The following is a 20,648-nucleotide window of genomic DNA, read 5'->3' as shown; positions in this document are numbered from 1 at the left end:
TTTTCAAAAAATGGAATAAAAATTGTTTTGGAAATATTCATCTCAAAATTCAAAAGCTGAAAGAGGAGTTGGTGAACATTCAATCCCAAGATAAGGATGAGTTCTCTCAAGAAAAGGAAGATGCTATTATTGCTCAATTGGAGGCAGAATTGTTTAAAGAAGAATTATTCTGGAAACAAAAATCAAGAGTTGACTGGTTAAAGGAGGGAGATTTGAATACTAAGTTCTTTCATGTTGTTACTCTTAGAAGGAGGCATAATAATAAAATCTTAAAGCTGAAATACCCGGATGGAACGTGGTCAAATTCTGAAGAAGAAGTCCAGAATATCCTTTGTGAGTACTTTAAGGAGATCTATAAGGAAGAGGCTACAAATGAGGCGGCTACTGAGGAAGTGCTAAGTGGTATCCACCCTTTGGTTAATGACGAAATTAATGCCCAGTTGTGTAAGCTTCCAGATATGGAGGAGATCAAAAAGGCCCTGTTCTCTCTTACTCCGCTCAAGTCTCCTGGTTTCGACAGGTTTCCTCCCAAATTTTTTCAGAAATTCTGGGAGGATATTAAGGAGGATATTTTTCAGTTTGTTATTGATTTTTTTAATTCTGGAACTCTCTCTCCTTGGCATAACCGCACCCTCATCTGCCTTATCCCTAAATCCAAGGATGCTGACTCTGCTGACAAATTTCGACCAATCAACTTATGCTCTATGGTAGTGAAAATAATTACAAAATTATTGGCTACTAAATGCTGAGCGATTCTGGACTCGGTTATTGATGCTTCCCAATCGGCCTTTGTTCCAGTGGTACATTTCCGATAATGTCCTCATTGCTCACGAGTTATTCCATTTTATTAAAAAAAGAAAAAAGAAAAGTTTATCCCAATTTATGGCTATCAAACTGGATATGCGTAAAGCATATGATAGAGTTAATTGGAACTTTATTGAAAAGATGTTTAGCAAATTGGGTTTCTCTGATTTTTGGGTCAAGCTTGTTATGTCCTGCATTCGATCGGTTTCTTATACTCTCTTGATTAATGGATCGGAAAGTGGTGATATTTTGCCTTCCGGGAATTAGGCGGGAGATCCTCTTTCTCGGCGTTGTTCATCATTTGCGCTCAAGCTTTATCTTCTACCCTTAATGCGGCTGCAGCTAAAGGCGACATTCATGGCATTAAAATCAGAAATAGAGGAAACGCTTTCTCTCATCTCCTTTTCGCGGATAGACTGCCTCTTGTTTGGTAGAGCCCATATAAATGAAGTTCTGCTTTGAAGAGGTGTCTGGACTGTCTTGTCAAGCTTCGGGTCAAGAGATAAACTTAAAAATCCTGCATTACTTTCGAAAGAATACTCATTCCAAGTTTAGAAGGTGGTTTTCTAGAATGCTTAAAATCCCTTATGGGGATGGTCCGGCTAAATACTTGGGGCTTCCAGTTTTGGTATCTCTAAAAATCTTCTGTTTCAAGACATTAAGGATCGGACTGTTTCAAAACTTCAAGGGTGGAAGAAAAATCTCCTGTCAGCAGCGGGCAAAGAGGTCTTACTTAAATCTGTAGCTCTCCCTATGACCAACTACGCAGGTGCTGCTTTTAAACTGCCTAAATCTTCTCTTGAGGATATTAAAAAGGCTTCTGCTGATTTTTTTTGGGATGATAATTCTGATAAACATAAAATTCATTGGGTTTCTTGGGACAGAATGTGTAAGTCAAAACAAACAGGTGGTCTGGGCTTCAGAGATCCAATTCTTCACAATCAAGCTTTATTGGCTAAAAATGCTTGGCGGTTGCTTTCAGAGCCGAACTCTCCTTGGGCAAGAATGATGAAGAATACTTATTTTCCAAATTGTGATTTCCTTAAAGCAAAATTGGGACATCAGCCTTCGTGGGGATGGCGTAGTATCTTGGAAGGTAGGGAAGCCTTACCTATTGGTCTTTTATGGTTGGTGGGAAAGGGAGATAAAATTTCTGTTTGGAATGATAACTGGATTCCTTCGGCTAAGAATTTCAGAATCTATTCTCTCAAACCGAACAATTGTCCAATTGAGAAGGTGGAGGACTTGATTGATGCCCAATCAAGATCGTGGAAGATTGATTTGTTGGATGCTTTTTTTCTACCTATTGATAAGAAGGCTATTCTTAAAATCAGCCTTAGTTTGTTCCCAAATGAAGACATTTTGGTGTGGGGTGGAGCTAAATCCGGCAAATTTTCAGTGAAGTCTATGTATCATTTGCTCAAAAATAGGAAGGATTTGAAAAGCTCTAACCGTTCCTCCTCTTCCTCAACCTCTCATAAGAATTATTTATCTATGACAGATATCTATGGGAGAAGAATTTGGAATGCCAAGACTTTGCCTAAAATTAAGCTGTTTTTGTGGAGAAGTTGCGCTGATGGAATCGCAGTGGGTCAAGGTTTCCTTGTTAGAAGAATCCCCATCAATCTGGCTTGCTATAGATGTGGAGAGAGGGAAGAATCCGTGGGCCACACTCTTCTTACTTGTTCTTTCGCCAGGGCGGTTTGGTTTGGTTCATCCTTATCCATGTTAACCAACTTTACTTATTCTGATAAAATGAGTGATTGGTTCCATTGTTGGGATGATTTATTTGGGAAGGATAAAAAAATGGCGCAAGAGAGGTTTTCTATGGCTTCGTTCCTGATCTGGTTTATTTGGAAGGCTCGAAACCAACTGATCTTCAACAACCTTTGTTGGTCTCCTCAGCAAGTGATCTCTATGGCTGAAAGGGCTTTCAATGAATTCTCGGAGGTTTGTTTTAAGTCTAATTCAGTCCCTGCTGTTGTTTCAGTTCGTTCTCCTCTCCCTCCTTGCGGCTGGTCCCCTCCTGTTGATCCTTTTGTGAAGGTAAATTGCGATGCAGCCTGGGTGAAGAAGACCAATAGAGGAGGTTTAGGAATCATTATCAGGGATCATATTGGGATTCCCCTTCATGCCTTTACTGCGGGTTTTGATGGGGTCTCAAGTCTTTTCGCTGAAGCTGTTGCTGTTAGAACTGGGCTTCTTCAAGCGGAGAACTATGGTTTCTCTTCCATTGTGGTGGAGTCGGATTGCTCAAATTTGATTAGCCAAATTAACTCTAAAAGCTTCGAATTGGAGATTGGTGGGGTGGGATTTGATATCCTTCAGCTTCAAGGTTCCTTTGCTGCTTGTTTTTTTAGTTTAGTTCCAAGGTCGTCTAATTCAGTTGCAGACTCCTTGGCCCGGTCAGCCCTTTCGGATGAGTCCCCGATTGCTTGGCCAGTTACCTCTCAGTGGCTGATAAATCTTTGTAATTTAGATGTCACTGCTTGTATCGACTCGATTTCTCAATGAATTTGCTTTTTACCAAAAAAAAAAAAAAAAAAAGACTGGTGAATGAAAATATTTTCAGCCAGTTTATGGAAAGACCGCAAGATAAGAATAAAAATCCAGAGGTATCATCCGACTGATACCGATACCAATACCGATATCGATACCGGCAATGATTACGAAATCCCTGTCTGCGAAATGCGAATCTTCCTCCACTCCTCTCCCTGTCTCTCCCAAAATCTAGGATTCTCTCTCTCTCTCTCTCGCTCTCGCTCTCTCGCAGTATCGTAATACGAATTTCTATCTCAAAACTTAAAACACAATCACAAGCACAAGTTTTGAACAAATCTGACGATTTTTATTAACAAAACGAAAAAAAGGAAAATTAAATACCAACATCCACTGGTCTACAACCATTCGTTCTACTCATCATCATCATCAGGATCTATCTTGTTTTCTTCTCTTCTTCTTCTTCTTCTTTAACTTTTATTAAACAATATTTCTTTCATAATCTCAGTATCTTAAGCATCGACAATCTCCGAGTTGGTGTCGGCAGCGGCGAGGATAAGCTCCGGTTGAATGCTTGGAGGCTCTTCATAGGTTCCATCAATGGCGTTGGGCAATCCTAAAGCTTTCAATGCTACGTGGGCTGCCTTCTGTCCTGATATCATCATCGCACCAAAGGTCGGACCCTAAATTGAGAGAGAAAAGAAGATGACAAAACAGAGTAACGATGACTCAGTAATTAAGAATTGAAACCAAAGAACGAATCTTGGAATAGAAATTGATAGAAATTAATTTTACCATTCTTGGGGCTCCATCAATCTCTGCAACTTCCATGCCAGTGACAATCATTCCAGGAACGATCTCCCTTGTGAGTCTAACAATTGCATCCTCTGCTATGTTCATATCAAGAGCCTTCATGCCAGGAACACTATCAATCATTCCAATGCTTTTGAGGCGTTTCACTCCAGTGGCACCAAAGGGACCATCATGTCCACAAGAGCTCACAACCACCTTTGATTCCATCACATTAGGATCCATACATGACTGTGTGTCGTGGTTCATCGACACCAGAGCCCAATTAGTAACCACACCAGAAACCCTCCCCTGTTTCACGATCAAATCCTCTGCAGCCACAGCATTGAAAAGCTTAACATTGGGCCTAGCCAAGAGCTTGCTCATGATGGTTGATGTGAACAAAGCTGCGTGTTTGATGACAACGTAGTTGTCCTGTTCGTCATACTCGATACCCAATTCGTCCAAGAACATGTGAGCGGGTTTACGGACGACCATGGCGGAGAAGAGCTGACCACCAAGCCAAGCACCACCACCGGGGCTGACAGATTGTTCGATGATGGCAACACGGACAGATGGGTTTTTGCTGAGTTCGTAGGCACAGGAGAGACCGGCAGAGCCGGCACCGACGACGATGACGTCAGTATCGGCGTAGGTGATCATGTCCATCATGTATCGACGGGTCATCTCACGGGAGACGATGGATTCCTTAATGGGTTCGAATTTGAAGGATTGAAGATCGTAGGAAGAGGAAGAAGACATGGAAATGGAGAGGTTGTTTGGAGTGGAGGAGGATTTGATGGATTGGAGACGAGATGGAAGAGGGACGCCATGGAAGGACGATTGGTTGTCCAAGAAAGAAATCTTGGGCTTGGAAGAGAAGGAGGAAGTGAAAGTTGTTGCCATGGTTGCCATAACAGTAAAAGAGATGATGGGGTTGGTGCTTCTTCACACTCCCTTGTTGTTGCAGAGACGACACAGATAGGGAGAGACAAAGAAGGGGGTTGGGATATTTATGGACAATTGGTGGTAGTGGAAGGGAGAGAGAGAAAATATCTTATATTCACACGATAGCTTGACACGTGTAACCAAGATAGGATGCGAGCGGCCCATAATCCTTCGGTTACCATTCTCTATTCCACTTTCAGTTTCTCCCATAAATTGTTTTGAGACTGGCCGTCCCTTCTTCTTCACTGATTTGGGTTTCCATTTTTATTTTCCTGTCTGCACATGAATTGTTGGTCCACCACATAACACACACACACACACACACACACTCTCTCTCTCTCTCTCTCTCTTTCGGCTTTGGTTGCCCTGTGTGGTGCTTGTAAGGGTGTGGTTTGTAGTGACCTTTGTCACAAGGATGAGAGCGACACATAAGGTCCACTCCATGAGAGGAAAGAAAATATCTTGGATTCCTTGATCTTTAAAGAAATTAAGGGTTTTCAATGAGCAAGGGATTTAGGAGGAAAATTATCCTCTATTTTTTGGTAGAAAGGAAAATTATTCTCTTCAATTCCTTAAAGTGTGGCAATGCGGCAGTGCTAGGTGGAGATGTCGACACCTAGCAACTGCTGCATCCAATGGTCCATATCAATGAGATCGAACCATTGGATACGATAGCTGCTAGGTGTCGACATCTCCACCTAGCTTTGCCGCACTGCCGCACTACCACACTTTAGGAATTAGAGAGGATAATAATCCGATTTAGGATTTTAACATCTCTTGAGATCAGACAGTTCCAAGCAGGTGATTCAACTAGTAATGGCTTTTGAGAGTAACTGATGGTCATGGCCTTATGTTGATGGACATAAAAATATTTTTAAAAGTTTTTCGTAGATTGAGTGGTTCGAGATTTTAGATATTGATACATTTATGTCTGTTGTTGCTTGGTTAGCAAAGAAAGATCAAACTAATAGAGTAAGGAAGTTTATTTTTGAGAATTGTACAAACTTCGTAAACTCTATCTTTTAACGTTTACTTGTTTCATTTAAAAAAAAATACTATGATAAAAGGATGGGTATGCTAGCGATATATTGTAAGCTAGCACCCTATGTTTCTATCTTTCTCTTCCTCGCTTTGGGGAGTGATGAGCCATAAAGTAGTCCACCATTCAGAGGATAATGCGTGGACTGAACCAGGCCGAACCCAAAGGCTGAGCCGAACCGGCCAAACCAAATGGTGAGGCCCCAAAACGGACACGGAAGGAGAGGACGATCACCCCAATTGCCGACACGGCCGAACATTGTGGCTGAACACTACGTTCCCCGAATACCGAGCCGAATACATCCTGTTCAGCCTCACGGGTAAGGATCACTCAAAACGAGTGTCGAGCCGAGCATCCGGATAGTCCCATGCCTGCCAAGCTGAACACAACAATGAAGGTGCAACTCATTTGCCACTTACGCCGAGCACTGAGAAGCACGGCCGTCCGAGGTTGAGACCCCTCCAGAAGCGATAACCACAGAGCGCCCAAGATCACGGGGCCATGTCAGCATGCCCCGACAATCACGGAATGCGGATCGAATTACACTCTAATAAGGACTCTTACCTTGTTAGGAGTCCAACCCCGAGAATAACTCACCACTCTGCTCCACATGGAAGAGTCCAGCCCAAAGGGTACTCTTACCATATAAGGACTCATCCGACCGCCTCAACTCATCCCATAAATACCCAGGTATAGAGCTCAAAAGTTCATCTGACTTTCACTAAGTTGAAACGCTATTGCACTGAAGACCTGACTTAAGCATCGGAGAGTTCTTGGCCGGAGCCACACCGGTTCTCTTGTGCTCACTCGATTTTTGCAAACTCATCTTTGGGTGAACCGGATGACGGAGATTGTCACACACAACAGGGAGTAAGAATCATTTCAAAGGGAGGAAGAGAGAGAGAGAGACATAGGGTGCTAGCTTATGCTATACCGTTATCATACCCATCCCTCTCCCACAATGATATTTGATATGTTATGGAAGTATTGAGTATCTTGTCTGGTGTTTCTAAAAAAAGATTATTATATTTACAGTTTAGTGATTACTGTTTTTTGTTAGAAAATCTTTAGTGATTAATACCTTAGAATATGTTGATAGGGCAGGTTAACGATTTAATGTGGCAGGATATTGTGGTGGGTCTTGTCAATGATAATATGAGGTTTGATGGGGGAAATAAAGTTGTGGGGACATTGGTATATACCACAAAGGGCAAAATATTCTTTCTTTATGTTAAGGGTATATTTGCTCCATTAAAGGAAAGCAACAAAAGTTTTATCTAAAAACATAAAAGGAAAGCACCAACGTATTTAACCATTGGAGGAAAAAACAAAAAAAGTAGAAATCAGATAGAGGATCATTCCCGTAGATTTTGATTCAAATTGGTAAAGATTCATTTGAAATTGCCAAAATCCTACAAAATGGTTATCAAAAAGAAAATAAAAAAATTCTATATATTCTAGATCTTATTATAAGAAGTAAGTTTTATTGATTTTTTTTTTTGTTAATTTATTGATTCAAAAAATGACAAAAATAAGAACCAAGTGCATTCACAATAGATACAAAAGAAGGATTTAAAAATCATGCACAATAGAATCAGTGTAAAATCTCAAAGTTTGGGGACCCAAACAATTTTACATGTCTGGTCCGTATAGCTCGATGTGTTGTATGGTAAGAATACTAGGGCCATTTAGGTCCATGAGAAAGATCACATAAAATTTAACCTAAATCAATAATTGTAAGAAGTGGTTTTGGTTAACTTATTTAGATATTGAAAATTGCAAAAGTTTTTTAAATCATTTATTTATTTATTTTTCTTTTTTGGTGTATCCTAATCTAAGGGTCCATAGGCCAATTACAAATTACAAAAGGGTGCCATTTATGGCACAAATGTGACTAGGAGAGTCAAACCATTTACCTCCAGGGGGGCATACACTTCAATCGACAAGCCTCCAACCAACTAAGCTATCGGCTATTCACAACCACAGTTAGCAAAAATAGGAATGTCAAAAAATCAGAGTGTTATTGTAGGGATTTTAAATGGTAAAAAATTGCAAACAAAGGGTCGAAAAATAGATAACAGTAAAAACGCAAAATGGACGGTACATATATTAAACATTTATATTTAAAAAAAAAACCGACACTATTCTCATATAAATTGAAGAATTTTTAATTGAAATACATGCTTTTAATTTCGGTGTCCGTGCATTGACTTTGAGTTTAAGTGATATCATGAAAAAATGTAGCCCTTCAAGTCATCTTTACTTCGGTGAAAGAATCAGGTTGATCAGAGTTCGGGAGAGAGATATGGTTATTTAAACAAGTCATTGTTCAACAAGTTGAAGGTCTTTAAAAATGCCAAAAAACGAAAACGTATTTAAAACGGGAATGCTTGTCATTTGCCCTTTTCCCCCGTATGTATGGGAAACATATGGCAAAACGTGTTTAGAAGGGTAAAAAACAGGAATGCGTTTAAAATAGAGTTTTAAAGTCGTTTTTACTAACAAAATTCACAACCATTTAGCTCAATGAGGTAAATTTTTTTTTTTGTGTGGCTGGTGCACACACCCATGACAGGATTGGGCTCCTCTCCAGCGTGGCAACAGGCATCGACACGTGTTGGGTGTCATTTGGACGCGCGGATCAAGCCGAGGATTGAGCTGAAAATGAGGTTTTCAATCCTTTTCTCCATCGCATGTGCACCATGCCCAACTGTGCTTCATCGATCTGCGCCATCCGAATGGCATGCATGCCACATGTTGACACCTACTGCCGCGCTGGACGATCTCCAAACCATTTCCTTATAGCAAGGACCACAACAGAGCCTGCGGCCATATCCATGGTTCCTAGTCGAGTTCTTGTCTCTTGAACTGTTCCTCAGTCACTCCTGCAAAATAAATCCATAAAAGCATTTCAAATTACTTGCAATTCTCAATACAAGTAACACTATTAATAGGATAGAGATAACTGATAGATGGATGAAATTTTGGTTTAATTCAAACTCTTTAACCCATAGAATGGCTTTTCTTTGAAGTATGCTCTCCATTAGGGAGGATTGCATGCATTCTGTTATGTGCCTAATGGGACCCACTCTAGTGTATGAACATTAGATTGGATCAGCCTAGCATATGATAGGTTAAAAGGCTTGCTTTAATGCGTTCCAACAGCTCTGGAGCTTTTGCCTAATACCAAACATTGCATTCTCACTCAAGGCGTGGATTTGAAGATTAAGAATTTCAGAACAAGAACACCATATCGCCACACCTATGAGAAGGATTCAAAGTAGTGAAGATCCACTATCATAGAGGGCACCCACTCTGTATTTATGTGAATACTGCTCAGAAGTGAGTGAAAGCAGGGCAGCCAATGCCATTGTGAATTTATCAATTATGTAACAATGCCAATCTAGAGTCTACACTGCGACCTATCCATCCAACCATTAAATTGGTTGAGCCAGCCATCTAAGAGGCCGAAGATCATTAGAGGACAAAGGCCATATACACAAGCCGTGGAGAGATCATCTTTTTGCACCCAAGGTTAAGAATAATTTGAATCAGTGACGGAATCAGAAAGAAATGGGTTGAATCGGCCAAAAAATAACCCCCTAAATCAGCTCAAAAGCCCTACAAGTTTTGTTCTGGATCAGCCGGCGGATCCTGAATTGTAACTCGTTCAGCTATGGGATTGATGGTTTGGTCATTTTGACCATTGCGTAAGGAAGATCTTCGGGCTGCCCACATATTTTCTCATTCGATATCCTGGCCTGGGAAATGGGCCAGGATGCAATGGTCATGTAGGAAGTAATGTTCTCCTGATTCCTGATCGTGGAGAGGTTAATTTCAAAAACAGAAGATGCAATTTTCTGTAGTGTCTTTGATACCTTACTTCCCATACAACCATGGCCAGGTTCAACGCCGCCACTGCACAGTCGAAAGCGGATTTCTATAGCCTGACCTCTGTTGCTGGGCTTGAAATGAGAGTCAGCGATTGGAGGACACAAGACAGCTGCACGTGAGAGATAAACAACGGCTAATGGATGTGGCCGTGACACAGCTTCCGTCTCGCCCCCCTGAGTACATATGGTTTAAAAAAATTTCAAGCATCCACAGATATTGATGTTTTTATCACTTAACTTGCATATTCCTTCTAAATAGTAGACGTGTATCTCAAGTCTCAACCCTGTGAAGCAACGTAGAAATTACCAGGAAGTTCTTATGATAGGAAGCACCAAAGCAAACCATAAAACCAGTTCCCAAACACCTGAACCAGTAATTTCTATTGGCTGAATCGACATAAGAAAGCCATTAAATACTTACAAATATTGTTAACTCGATCACATTACCTATTTACCTGATGTCTGAAGCAGGCTTCACAAACTGTAATTTCACTCATGGGAAACAAGATCCTGCCCTTGTTTCAAGAATCTGAATTCTGAACCAATACAGGCAGATTGCAGTAGATTTGCACGAACTAGTTTATATGCATTACAACATAGAAATTTTCTTTTAAGCAAATAAAATAGAAACACAATCTTTCAAAAATTTTAAGCAGTATGCATGAGCATTTGTTTAAACAAATGTTTGTCATATCTTCTCAATTCCATTTACTAGTAGCAACTCATGTTCATCCAGAAGGGTTCATGCGTTGATTTGTACAAAAACTAAGCGAAATAAATAACCCAAAGTAAATGATCTGGATCTTCTTGACCTCTATGAGCTCCTGAAGGCGACTCATCCATATCTCACCTTTTGCACTCTGCAGGATCCATTGAGAAGGTATTGGAAGCTCTCAATGCAAAAACATTAGAGAGTCGGCCCTAAAATGCCTATGTAAGTAATACCTGACTCTTAACACCTCCACAACTCCTTTCGACCCTAACTCCACTACTGGCCGGCTGTCCCCCCCCCCCCGCCCCCCACTTGTCAGTCTTCTCTCTTTAGTTGGGAAATATAACTTGATCTCCCATTCAGTGGCTTGTCTGTGCTATGTAATTGAAATTATGTATGATAGGTTTTTTCTAAAAATTCTGTCTCTGCTGCAGAAATCTTTGTTCTTGGGGTTTCATTGGTCTGTGCTGTTCTAGCCTCAGGACATTCAACTTTCTCCCTATAACCCCACCCCCAATAGAACTAGTGGTCAACTAACTCGGGTTTCATTTCTTCAATCTATTTGATGATTTCTTTCACTTTTATGCTCTCAGAGATTCTCTGTCCTGACCTCTGCTAGGTATATTACAACCTTCACCCCTATATCATTTATTAAAAAATCATAAGTGCTCGAACTATCAGAAAGATTCACTGCCAGCACATCAACAACCGCCATTCTCTCTCTTGCACTAGGACTCATCAAACCTCCATTAACCAAGATGCAACAACATCAGAGTCTAATCAAAACCTTTCAGCTAGGCTCTAAGTAAGATAGACGATCCATCCATTCCTATAGCATGCTGGGAAAAAAATTCCACCACACAAAAGATTGCTTGTAAATCCAATCTGTTGTATCAGTCTAAATCCATGTCTGAAACTAGTGCTTCCTAAAGCATTGGTCCAGTTATAATCTTGTGACCCCACTCACCTCTGGATTATTATCCTCTCCAATTCCCTATAGCTCGGCAGTGCGGCAGTGTTAGTGTGGATGTCCGACATGTGGCAGCTCGGACATCCAATGGTCTAAGCTCAACATAGTCAATGAGCTCGAACAGTTGGATGTCCGAGCTGCCATGTGTCGGACATCCACACTAGCACTGCCGCACTGCCGAGCTATAGGGAATTGGAGAGGATAATTTTCCCTCAAAAATTAGTCTTTGCTCATCTCGTGTTTACTCAACAATGTTAAAACCAGTGATATATAATACACAAATGAAAGAAAATTCCACGCTGTTGCATTTATGGGTTCTGTTCTTTGACTACAGATACACTGCTAAACTCACAAAGGCCTTACTTTCACTGTGTAACAGCAGAATGGATTTAAAAAAAAAACACATAAAGCCTACCATTCTCTGGGAGGACAACAAGAACAAAGCATTTTCACAACTTGAAAAAATCTTACACCATCAAATAGCTAAAGCAGCATCATATGGAACCAAGACAAACTTTTATGAACAAAAAATGGATTCAACTTTCTAAACTTTCCCTGTTCATCATGTTCCAAATCAAAATGGATACTCTAAACCAGATAAAAGAAAACTAAACTTTTCCTCATATTGCTGTAAAAGCCCCTAAATTAGTAGTACATTGCAAGACCAAAGTTCCCAATCAGTTAAAATTTACTTCTAGTACAAAATCCTTACCTTAACACGAAAATTTTAAGTACACCATCAATGCAATTTCCAACTCGAGGGCCAGAATCCATGAACTCCGTATCCTGTCTTCCAGTTATCTAAATACACAACCTTCTTCACAGCCCAAAACGAAACAAAAAGCACGAAAATCATAAAAGCCCTTTGCACCATCACATTCCGTACCCGAACAAGAAGATGAGTTGCGAAGGCCAACAACAGTCCCACGATAGTATACAAGAACCCAATTGCGAAGCTCTCTGCACCAAGTTGCATCCCTGAACCCTGATAAAAGAAGGTGAGCTTCGAAGGGTCGTCCCTGTCTGCCAAGAACATAGGCATCTGCCGAATGATATTGTGCATAGTCCCAGAAACACTGAGGAAGTAAACAAACACTGCGAACGAAAGCCACAATTTAGGATTTTGAAGGAGAGTATCACCAACGAGAAGCCTCTTCACGAGGAATGGAGCCCATATCACAATCAACACCAACAAAAACCCTATTTGCTTCTTGGAGAGAAGCGGAGGTCGTTCGATTGGTCCGATCGTTAGCCTCGTCTTAGCCTCAACGAATTCAGCAATAGAGTCCGCCATTCTAGCGAATTCGTTCTGACCCATAGACTCCGAATCCTTGAGGTTCTGGATCTGAGGCCCGACGTGGCGAACTTGAGGAAGGGCATTGACGCCGAAAAGAGCGAAGCTGGACTGGGATTCCTTGAATTCGATATCGCAGAAGAAGAGCTTGAACTGGGCCGGGGTGTCCTCATTGTTCTTGATGAAAGCGGAAGCGACGAGGCCGAACTCTGTACGGAGTTCTTGGAGGTGAAGTTCATGCTTGTCGTGAAGTTGAACTGCGTCGAAGAAGATGACTAGCGAGTAAGATCTGGAATTTGCAGGGGTGAAGAAGCGCCTGAGACTTAGGTCATCAAGATGTATTACACCGGATTTCGATCTGGATTGGAGACTCAGTAGCTCCTCGACTCGGTCCTCGTCCTCGTCCGCTGAAACTCTGAAGATAGCGAAAGAAGATGAGAGAACGAGGAAGAGGAGGATGTGAATGCGAAGAGAAGCTTTACCTGAGATCGCCATTTCCTTTCCCTCTGCAACTGTCGCAGGATTATGGATCGAAGCGGGAAAGGCTTCGTTTTAGTTCACAGAGGGAGTCTCTCTGTAGAGGGAAAGAAAGAGGAAGACCGTAGACGACTTTCGTCATTGGTCTTCGCTAACGTGCGCAGAGTATACGACTTTACTCGTTTGGACTTTGGACGATGGAGATGAACTTCTCTGCCCACTACCCAGTCAGTATACCTACAGATTATGGGCTTAGCTATGACATGGGCATAAAATCTGGAGGCCCACGTAATCGGAATGTTGGATGAGTTGAGTAAAATGGGCTTTTCATATGGTATTGGCTCCAGGAAACAGCTCAGTAGCAAATGCTCCAGCCCAAGTGGAGCCAGTCAATAACGAGCAGATATTAACTGATACAGCCCAGTCTGGTTGAGGCTAATTTGCGTTTGTATGCATTCTATGAATGCATTCCGGATCGATTTCGCATTCTCGATGAAAAAAATAGTTAATTTTATTGTCCGAGAATGCAAAATCGGCCAATACAAAAGAGGATATTTGATTGAATTAGATCTAAAATTTGACACATTGCTAATCTAGACCATATCCTCTCTATCCAATTGTTGAAATGGATATCATCTGTCCACATGGCAGAATGAATACCTTATGACATTTGAAAAAATAACAGACTTTTATGACAATAATTATTCATCGGTTGCACTAAAAGAATATAAGCTGAGATTTATAAATAGAATTTATAGAACTAAGGATCTGTATATTGTCCGCTTATATTGTTATCTTATATGTCAAGTTAACAGTGACCAACAAAAATAATATATTTAATAAGGAGAGAGAAGTGATTCATAAATTCAATGAAGAGTGAGAAGGTAAAGATGAGAGAAGTATTTTTCCCACAATTATATTTAAATTTTTTTTTTGTTGAAACCAATAGAAATTTAGACTCGTCAAGGACATAAGGTAGACTATTCTCAAAGTTAAAAAAGTATTAACTGTTTTGGACTTTAGGGATTACGAGAGAGAGCATATGTACACACACAGATGGTTGAAAACTACAAAGATGCATGCACTTATATGGATGTAGAATTCATCCTTAAAAGCTAGCCGCTAAGGAGAGGGTACCCAAGTATCTATAAGTCTCCATATCAAACTGCTTACATCTGATGTGGTATTAATACTTCCGCCTACTGTGTGGAACCCCAAAAATCTCCCCTTCCACGTGGGAGCTACCAAGATCTTCCCCAATTTCATTCTCGGAGGCACACCAGGTTCCAACGCCCTGGCTTTGCCACAGAAGATGCCCAAGTACTTATAAGTCTCCACATCGGGCTACTCACATCAAATGTGGGATTAATACTTTTGCCTTCCGTGTCAAACCCCAATAATCTTCTCCTCCACACAAAAACTACCAAGATCTTTAATATCTCCCTCTCCACATAAGAGCATCCAAGATCACACTAGGTTCCCACAACCCTAGCTTTGCTAGAATCTTGGCCCTGTCATGCCTTGGCCCTACCAAATTGGCTTTGGTATCACTTGTTAGGGACTTGAGTAGAACTCATCCTTAAAATCTAGTCGTTAAGGAGATGGTGCCCAAGTCCGTATAAACCTCCACAATCTCCCATTCATATGCGATGTGAGATTATTTTTTTTTCCACCTTCTGCGTGAAATCCCAACAATCTCCGCTTCCACGTGGGAGCTACCGAGTTCTTCTCCGACTTCATCCGCATACCGGATTCCAATGCCCTGGCTCTACTAGGATCTTGGGCCCTACCACGCCTTAGCCCCACTACAACCTTGGCTCTGATACCACTTGTTAGGGGACTTGGATAGAACTCATCCTTAAAAGCTATAGGATACCCAAATATCTATAAGTCTCCACATCGCACTACTTACATCTAATGTGGGATTAATACTTCCGCCTTCTGTGTGGAACCCCAACAATGGATATGTATTTGATTCAATTTGAGTATGAAATTTGACATATGATTAATACATAAAATGAATAACTAATCAAATAGTTAAGATGGGAAAGGAATTCTCAAATTTTCATTTCATAGAGCGTTGACAAATACCCTAAGCTAAGCTGAGTTGGTTTTGTGCGGACTTCACATATCCTAAATCTTAATCCCTACTATTAATTGCAAATATTTCACTTTAAATTTTTGCGCATTTTAAGACCAATCCTCTATTAAGGCCAAAGACACAGCCCAAATCAACCCTAAGTAGGAAAAGCACTACAAGAACCTCAAGAGCATGGATGGTGGACTAATGGGTTCCTTGCCTCCACTTACCCGATGGGCCAATGCCATCCACGTAGTCAAACCTGCTTGTATGGGCTCAATAATGGGCCGGCCCAATCAACCATTTTAACATGTTACAAATCGAAAAATGACAATCTCACCATTATTGTGACATCACAATCCAATCACATAGAAGAGAAACTTCATTATATTTTGTGGGCTTTTAGCCTGATGAAATAGTGTACCCCTCCAGGCCCACCCCAAGCTTGCACAACATCCCAATAAGCATTCTTTTAAGTGAGCTTTCTAAATTTGCTCAATTGTAGATGGCTTGGGTTTAGTTATGCATGCCTACCCCTTCCCAACTCCCTTTTTGCATTATGGATATAGATAAAAGAAGAGTTAAAGAAGAAAAAGAAATCTTGAATCCAGATCATCATAAGTATTTAATCACTACTTAGATTTTTCTTTTCTAAACTAATCATATAGTAGTAAAGGGGTTGATGGTAATCTTGATACTAATTCCTTAATAGATGTTTGTTCATAGATTTCCTACACAGAGATTGTAGGAGATATTCCTACACAAACAATTTATTCTGATACATGAAAAATGATTTGATCATTCTATTTGTTAAATTGATTGGATATTCCTCGGGTTAACCATTTGTCAATATTATGACTCGTATCAATCATATAGCCCACTATGTATGAGTCTTTTGTTTTTCTTTTTTTTTTCTTCAATGGTCCATGTTCTTCAAATAGATTGATTATTTAAAACAAAAATTAATTATTATATTGCCTTGTAGATTTCTTAGATTGATTGATCCAAATATTAACTCATGAGTAAATGATAATGAAAACAAATGTCCATCAAATTTGAACCCCACCATACACTTTTACATGAAAAAAATACTATTGACATGGAGATGGCTTCCCACATTGTTTGTAAAATACACCCTCAAATATTTTTTTAGTCATTGACTAAAGTAGTTCTTATGAAAAAAATTTCTTTATAAGCTGTCTTTAAAGAAATATTTTAACATAAGCTGTCTTTAATATTTTTTTCTCTAATTTTTTATTTTTATTATTGCTCCTCCCCACCCCTTCTTCCATCCACATAATCTATACTTATTTCTTTTTATTTGTATGGTTTTCACCTTAATCCATGCTTTCTCCCTTGTTTTCTTGAACTTATCTATGATTAATTAATTAGGTCTAAACATTTCTCAATTTAAAGTAATGAATAATTGTCCAACATCAATGACTTAGCATGAATATGTTGTCATTATAGAGAAATAGATTTTAAGATTAATGTTTTTAATATTATTTTATTAGAGAGGGTTCTCTAAACAAGTGGTATAGAGAAGCACACCAATAAGGTGCAATAAAACAAGTTTTTTTTTTTTTTTTTTTTTGGAATTGGGAGCTTTATACATATATTTTGTATAGAGGGGGGGGATCGAATCGGGGAGGAGATAAGGTACCAGCCAGGAGACTCGAACTCGAGACCTCCTGGTGAGCATGGGCATGAAGCGCTCCATGGCTCACCAACTGAGCTAGGCAATTGTTGGTAATAAAACAAGTTTATTCGTACAATATTGGAAGGCATAAAGGTTATTTTATGTGAGGAAGGGAGAGATAGACACAAAGATATTAGCATTCCCTACCCCAACGGCTAAGAGAACCTTTTCCCTTATTTAGATTCCAATTCACTGGATGCAAGACATATGACAAGTTATGGGTGCCAAAGATCCATTCTACATGTCCTATGACATAGAATCCATGCCTAGTAGGTGAACACTTTTGCTTTCTTTTCCCCTTGGTAAGAATAGGTCAATACTTATGAATTCATTTTTTCACTCATCTACTTTGTTCCTTGAGAGAATTCCTTATCCTATTAGTCTTCATGCATTGACCTTAGGATTAATTTTGTAGATGAAGCTATAAGTGAGGCAACAAGATAAGTACAAATGCAAACTTAGATAAAATAAAATTTTCAAATAAGTTTAACATATGTTGTTTGCTTGAACCACTCTAAAAAAAGGAACCCAAAAAAAAAAGGGGGGGGGGATTATGATATTAACTCCCTAAATATTCATAGAGTTAAATACATTGACTAACATATTAACAAAATTTTGTATTGGTAGTAACACCTAGTAAGTTTCCTATCAACTTCATGAGGGTGTCTAGAGCATGGATCAAGGTACGGTATTATATTGGCCGATACATATCGTTATCACCAGTACTCGATACCGATATGGATAGGGAGTATCCACAAAAAAGTTTCTTTTTTTAATTTACGTTTGATATGGACCGATTTGGCATATTGTATCAATATTGATATTAGCTTTGGCAGTGATGACACGACTTATAATCCTAGTCTAGAGTGTACAAATACTATATAATATAAGGGAGTGTTAGAGATGATAATGTTGTGTCAATACATTGACTCGACCAAATATTTAGTTTGCAGTCAATAAAGTTTGTCAATTCATGCACTATCCAACTGCAAACCATTGGTCTAAAGTAAAACGAAATTTGCGATACCTGCCAAGGACAGCTGATCATGGACTATTCCTGGCCAAACAAAATGTGATGCAGTTATTTGTCTACTCTGATGTTGACTGGGCAGGGTGCCTTGATGATAGAAAATCCACTGGGGGGTATGCTATATTTCATGGAACTAACTTAATCTCTTGGAGTTCACACAAGCAAGCTACAATTGCACGCTCCAGCACAAATCTGAGTACAAGGCCTTGGCAAACACCGTAGCTGAATTCACCTGGCTGCAGTCCCTACTTAAGGAAATGCATATTTTTCTTCCAAAGGCTCTAGTCTTATGGTGCGACAATGTAGGGGCCACATATCTCGCAGCAAACCCGATTTTTCATACCCGTACAAAGCATGTGGAAATTGACTTCCACTTTGTCAGTGACAAGGTTTCAAAAGGATCATTGGAGGTTCAATTCATTTCAACAAAAGATCAGATCGCTGATGTCTTTACCAAGCCACTCTTTCATCAATGGTTCTGTTTACTCAAGGCCAATCTCAAGGTGCTTCCACCCCCTTTTCAATTGAGGGAGAGTGTTAGAGATGATAATGCTGTGTCATCATCGCATCAGCAGAATTTACCTCTCAAGAGGATCTCCACCGATGATAAAACAATGACACACAATCAAGATTGGGTTCTAGGCTAACAAGATAACTTTCCTACAATAGAAGATTGCTCCATACAAGAACATGTTGGCAATGCATTATCATCTCTAACAGGAAGGGTGTTCTCTAAGCAAGCAGGGTACTGTACAACCTCTCGCATTGATTATTTTGATATTATTTTTTTCTTAAAAAATAATATAATAATCCAATATAAGAAGATGTAGTGTACGACTTAGGCTCAAAGAGCCTTTTCCCACACTATAATTATTTTCATATCATATCTTAATTGTAACCCTCCCCACCCCCTGCCCTTAGGGAGAAAAAATGCTTTCCAAGAGAAAGAAAAAAGGAAGGAAAGTTGGATGAAACTATAAAACAAAAATATAAATGTTTTTCCAATTTATTGAATGATAATAAGAAGTTCTAAAAAACCCAAATTTAAGTACAATTTTCTATTTGTGAGAAGTAAAAACTCTAGGGTATGGCTAAGAACCTGTTACTTATCATTTTATCTTGGAAACAGAGGAAAAGTTATGGTTGTTGTAGCCCCATTCTCTAGGTTGACATAGGAGAACCCAAGCATGGCAGAAAAACATTTTTTTTCTTTCCTTCTCCTTAGTAAGTATGGATATAGACTTGTTGCTTATTCTGTATACCTCTACTATGCTCCCCTTGAGAAAATTCCTTGCCCTATCTTAGTTTTTATGAACAGGACTGTAGGGACACTTTGGCAATTGAATAACCTAGGGGTGCAAGTTTGGCGCTGTCGGCCCAAACCCTCCCTGGCCCGCCCTAAGCTCGAACAGGGCCTGGGCTGAAATATTTGGCCCTGAGGGTGGGTCAGGGTTGGAAATTTCTGGTCTTGAGTCAAGGTCGGGTCTAGTTAAGGTGGAGGCCTTGGGCTAAGTCTCACCAGGCCCGGCCCGACCCTGATTTAAGTTATACTATAAAATATACATCAATATAATATATACATTATAAACTTTAAACTTCACCCATATTTTTTATATAATATAAAATATATGAAGACAATAAGTGATATAATACATTTTATTATAGCATTATTTTATGTAAAATTGATAATGTTCTCCCTGGTCTATTCTAGCCCTTGCATTTCTTTCCCCCTCCCCATGATCAGGGCCAATTAGGGTCAGCCTGACCCGACCTAGAGGGTGGGTCAAGGTTGGATTTTTCTGGCCCTGAGTCAGGGTCGGGTTGGGTCTGGGCCCAACTAAGGGGACTTAGAGTTGGGCTAGGGTTCTATAAAGCCCGGCACAACCCGACCCTATTGTAGCCCTAGAATAATCCTAACAAGTGGACCAACAAAACTCAGTACAAATGCAAAAATTTTAAAAAGAAAATCCAAAAAAAGATATGGGCATAAGATTAAGTGGTTTGCTTGAACCACTCTAAACAATATATATAACTACTCTTCTGTAGTAATATAAAGCCAATTAAGGAGAGGATTTCCCACCACCATGGGAGAATCTCTTATGCCACAACAATGGTCATTCATATGGGACCACATGATCATGATGGGAGAGAGAGAGAGAGAGTGAAAACTCTTCCGAGAGGGGCGATAACATCATGAAAGACTTTTTTTTCCTGAAGTCAAATAGGCAACTGATATTTATAAAGAAAATTTGTAAGAAAAAACTTCCCCACAACGCCAAAGTGCAATTTTCCTCTCACATGATTTTGTTTTTTCTTTCACCTACTGTGAATATGTGAGTTCTACGTGGATATAGGATACCTTTTTCAAATCAAGCACTAGTGTGGTGTGCAGATTCCTTCCTTCATAGGCAAGG

At 39.8% G+C, this 20,648-nt stretch overlaps 2 protein-coding genes across 2 annotated transcripts; both read right to left on the bottom strand.

Annotated features, from left to right (window-relative positions):
* Nucleotides 1–3,783: 3,783 nt before the first annotated feature.
* On the bottom strand, nt 3,784–5,041 carry LOC122640918 (thiamine thiazole synthase 2, chloroplastic-like). Its single transcript, XM_043834201.1, has 2 exons — nt 4,099–5,041; nt 3,784–3,986 (listed from the first exon to the last, which is right to left on the bottom strand). Exons 1-2 carry the CDS (start codon nt 5,005–5,007, stop codon nt 3,816–3,818), a joined length of 1,080 nt encoding a protein of 359 aa, XP_043690136.1. The 5' UTR covers nt 5,008–5,041; the 3' UTR covers nt 3,784–3,815.
* A 7,044-nt stretch (nt 5,042–12,085) lies between these two features.
* LOC122640919 (probable dolichyl-diphosphooligosaccharide--protein glycosyltransferase subunit 3B) lies at nt 12,086–13,501 on the bottom strand. Its single transcript, XM_043834202.1, has 2 exons — nt 12,333–13,501; nt 12,086–12,299 (listed from the first exon to the last, which is right to left on the bottom strand). Exon 1 carries the CDS (start codon nt 13,441–13,443, stop codon nt 12,394–12,396), a length of 1,050 nt encoding a protein of 349 aa, XP_043690137.1. The 5' UTR covers nt 13,444–13,501; the 3' UTR covers nt 12,086–12,299; nt 12,333–12,393.
* Between the last annotated feature and the right edge of the window lie 7,147 nt (nt 13,502–20,648).

The sequence above is a fragment of the Telopea speciosissima genome, chromosome 9, assembly GCF_018873765.1.
Source record: "Telopea speciosissima isolate NSW1024214 ecotype Mountain lineage chromosome 9, Tspe_v1, whole genome shotgun sequence".
NCBI classification, from domain to species: Eukaryota; Viridiplantae; Streptophyta; class Magnoliopsida; order Proteales; family Proteaceae; genus Telopea; species Telopea speciosissima.
This window is presented reverse-complemented; position numbering and strand designations above follow the sequence as displayed.

Excerpts from the sequence above, each read along its gene's own strand:
- LOC122640918 (XM_043834201.1), bottom strand. The coding sequence starts at position 5,007 with ATGGCAACCATGGCAACAACTTTCACTTCCTCCTTCTCTTCCAAGCCC. Across the intron at positions 3,987-4,098 it reads TTGATGGAGCCCCAAGAATG|GGTCCGACCTTTGGTGCGAT; the intron begins GTAAAATTAATT and ends CTCTCAATTTAG.
- LOC122640919 (XM_043834202.1), bottom strand. The coding sequence starts at position 13,443 with ATGGCGATCTCAGGTAAAGCTTCTCTTCGCATTCACATCCTCCTCTTC.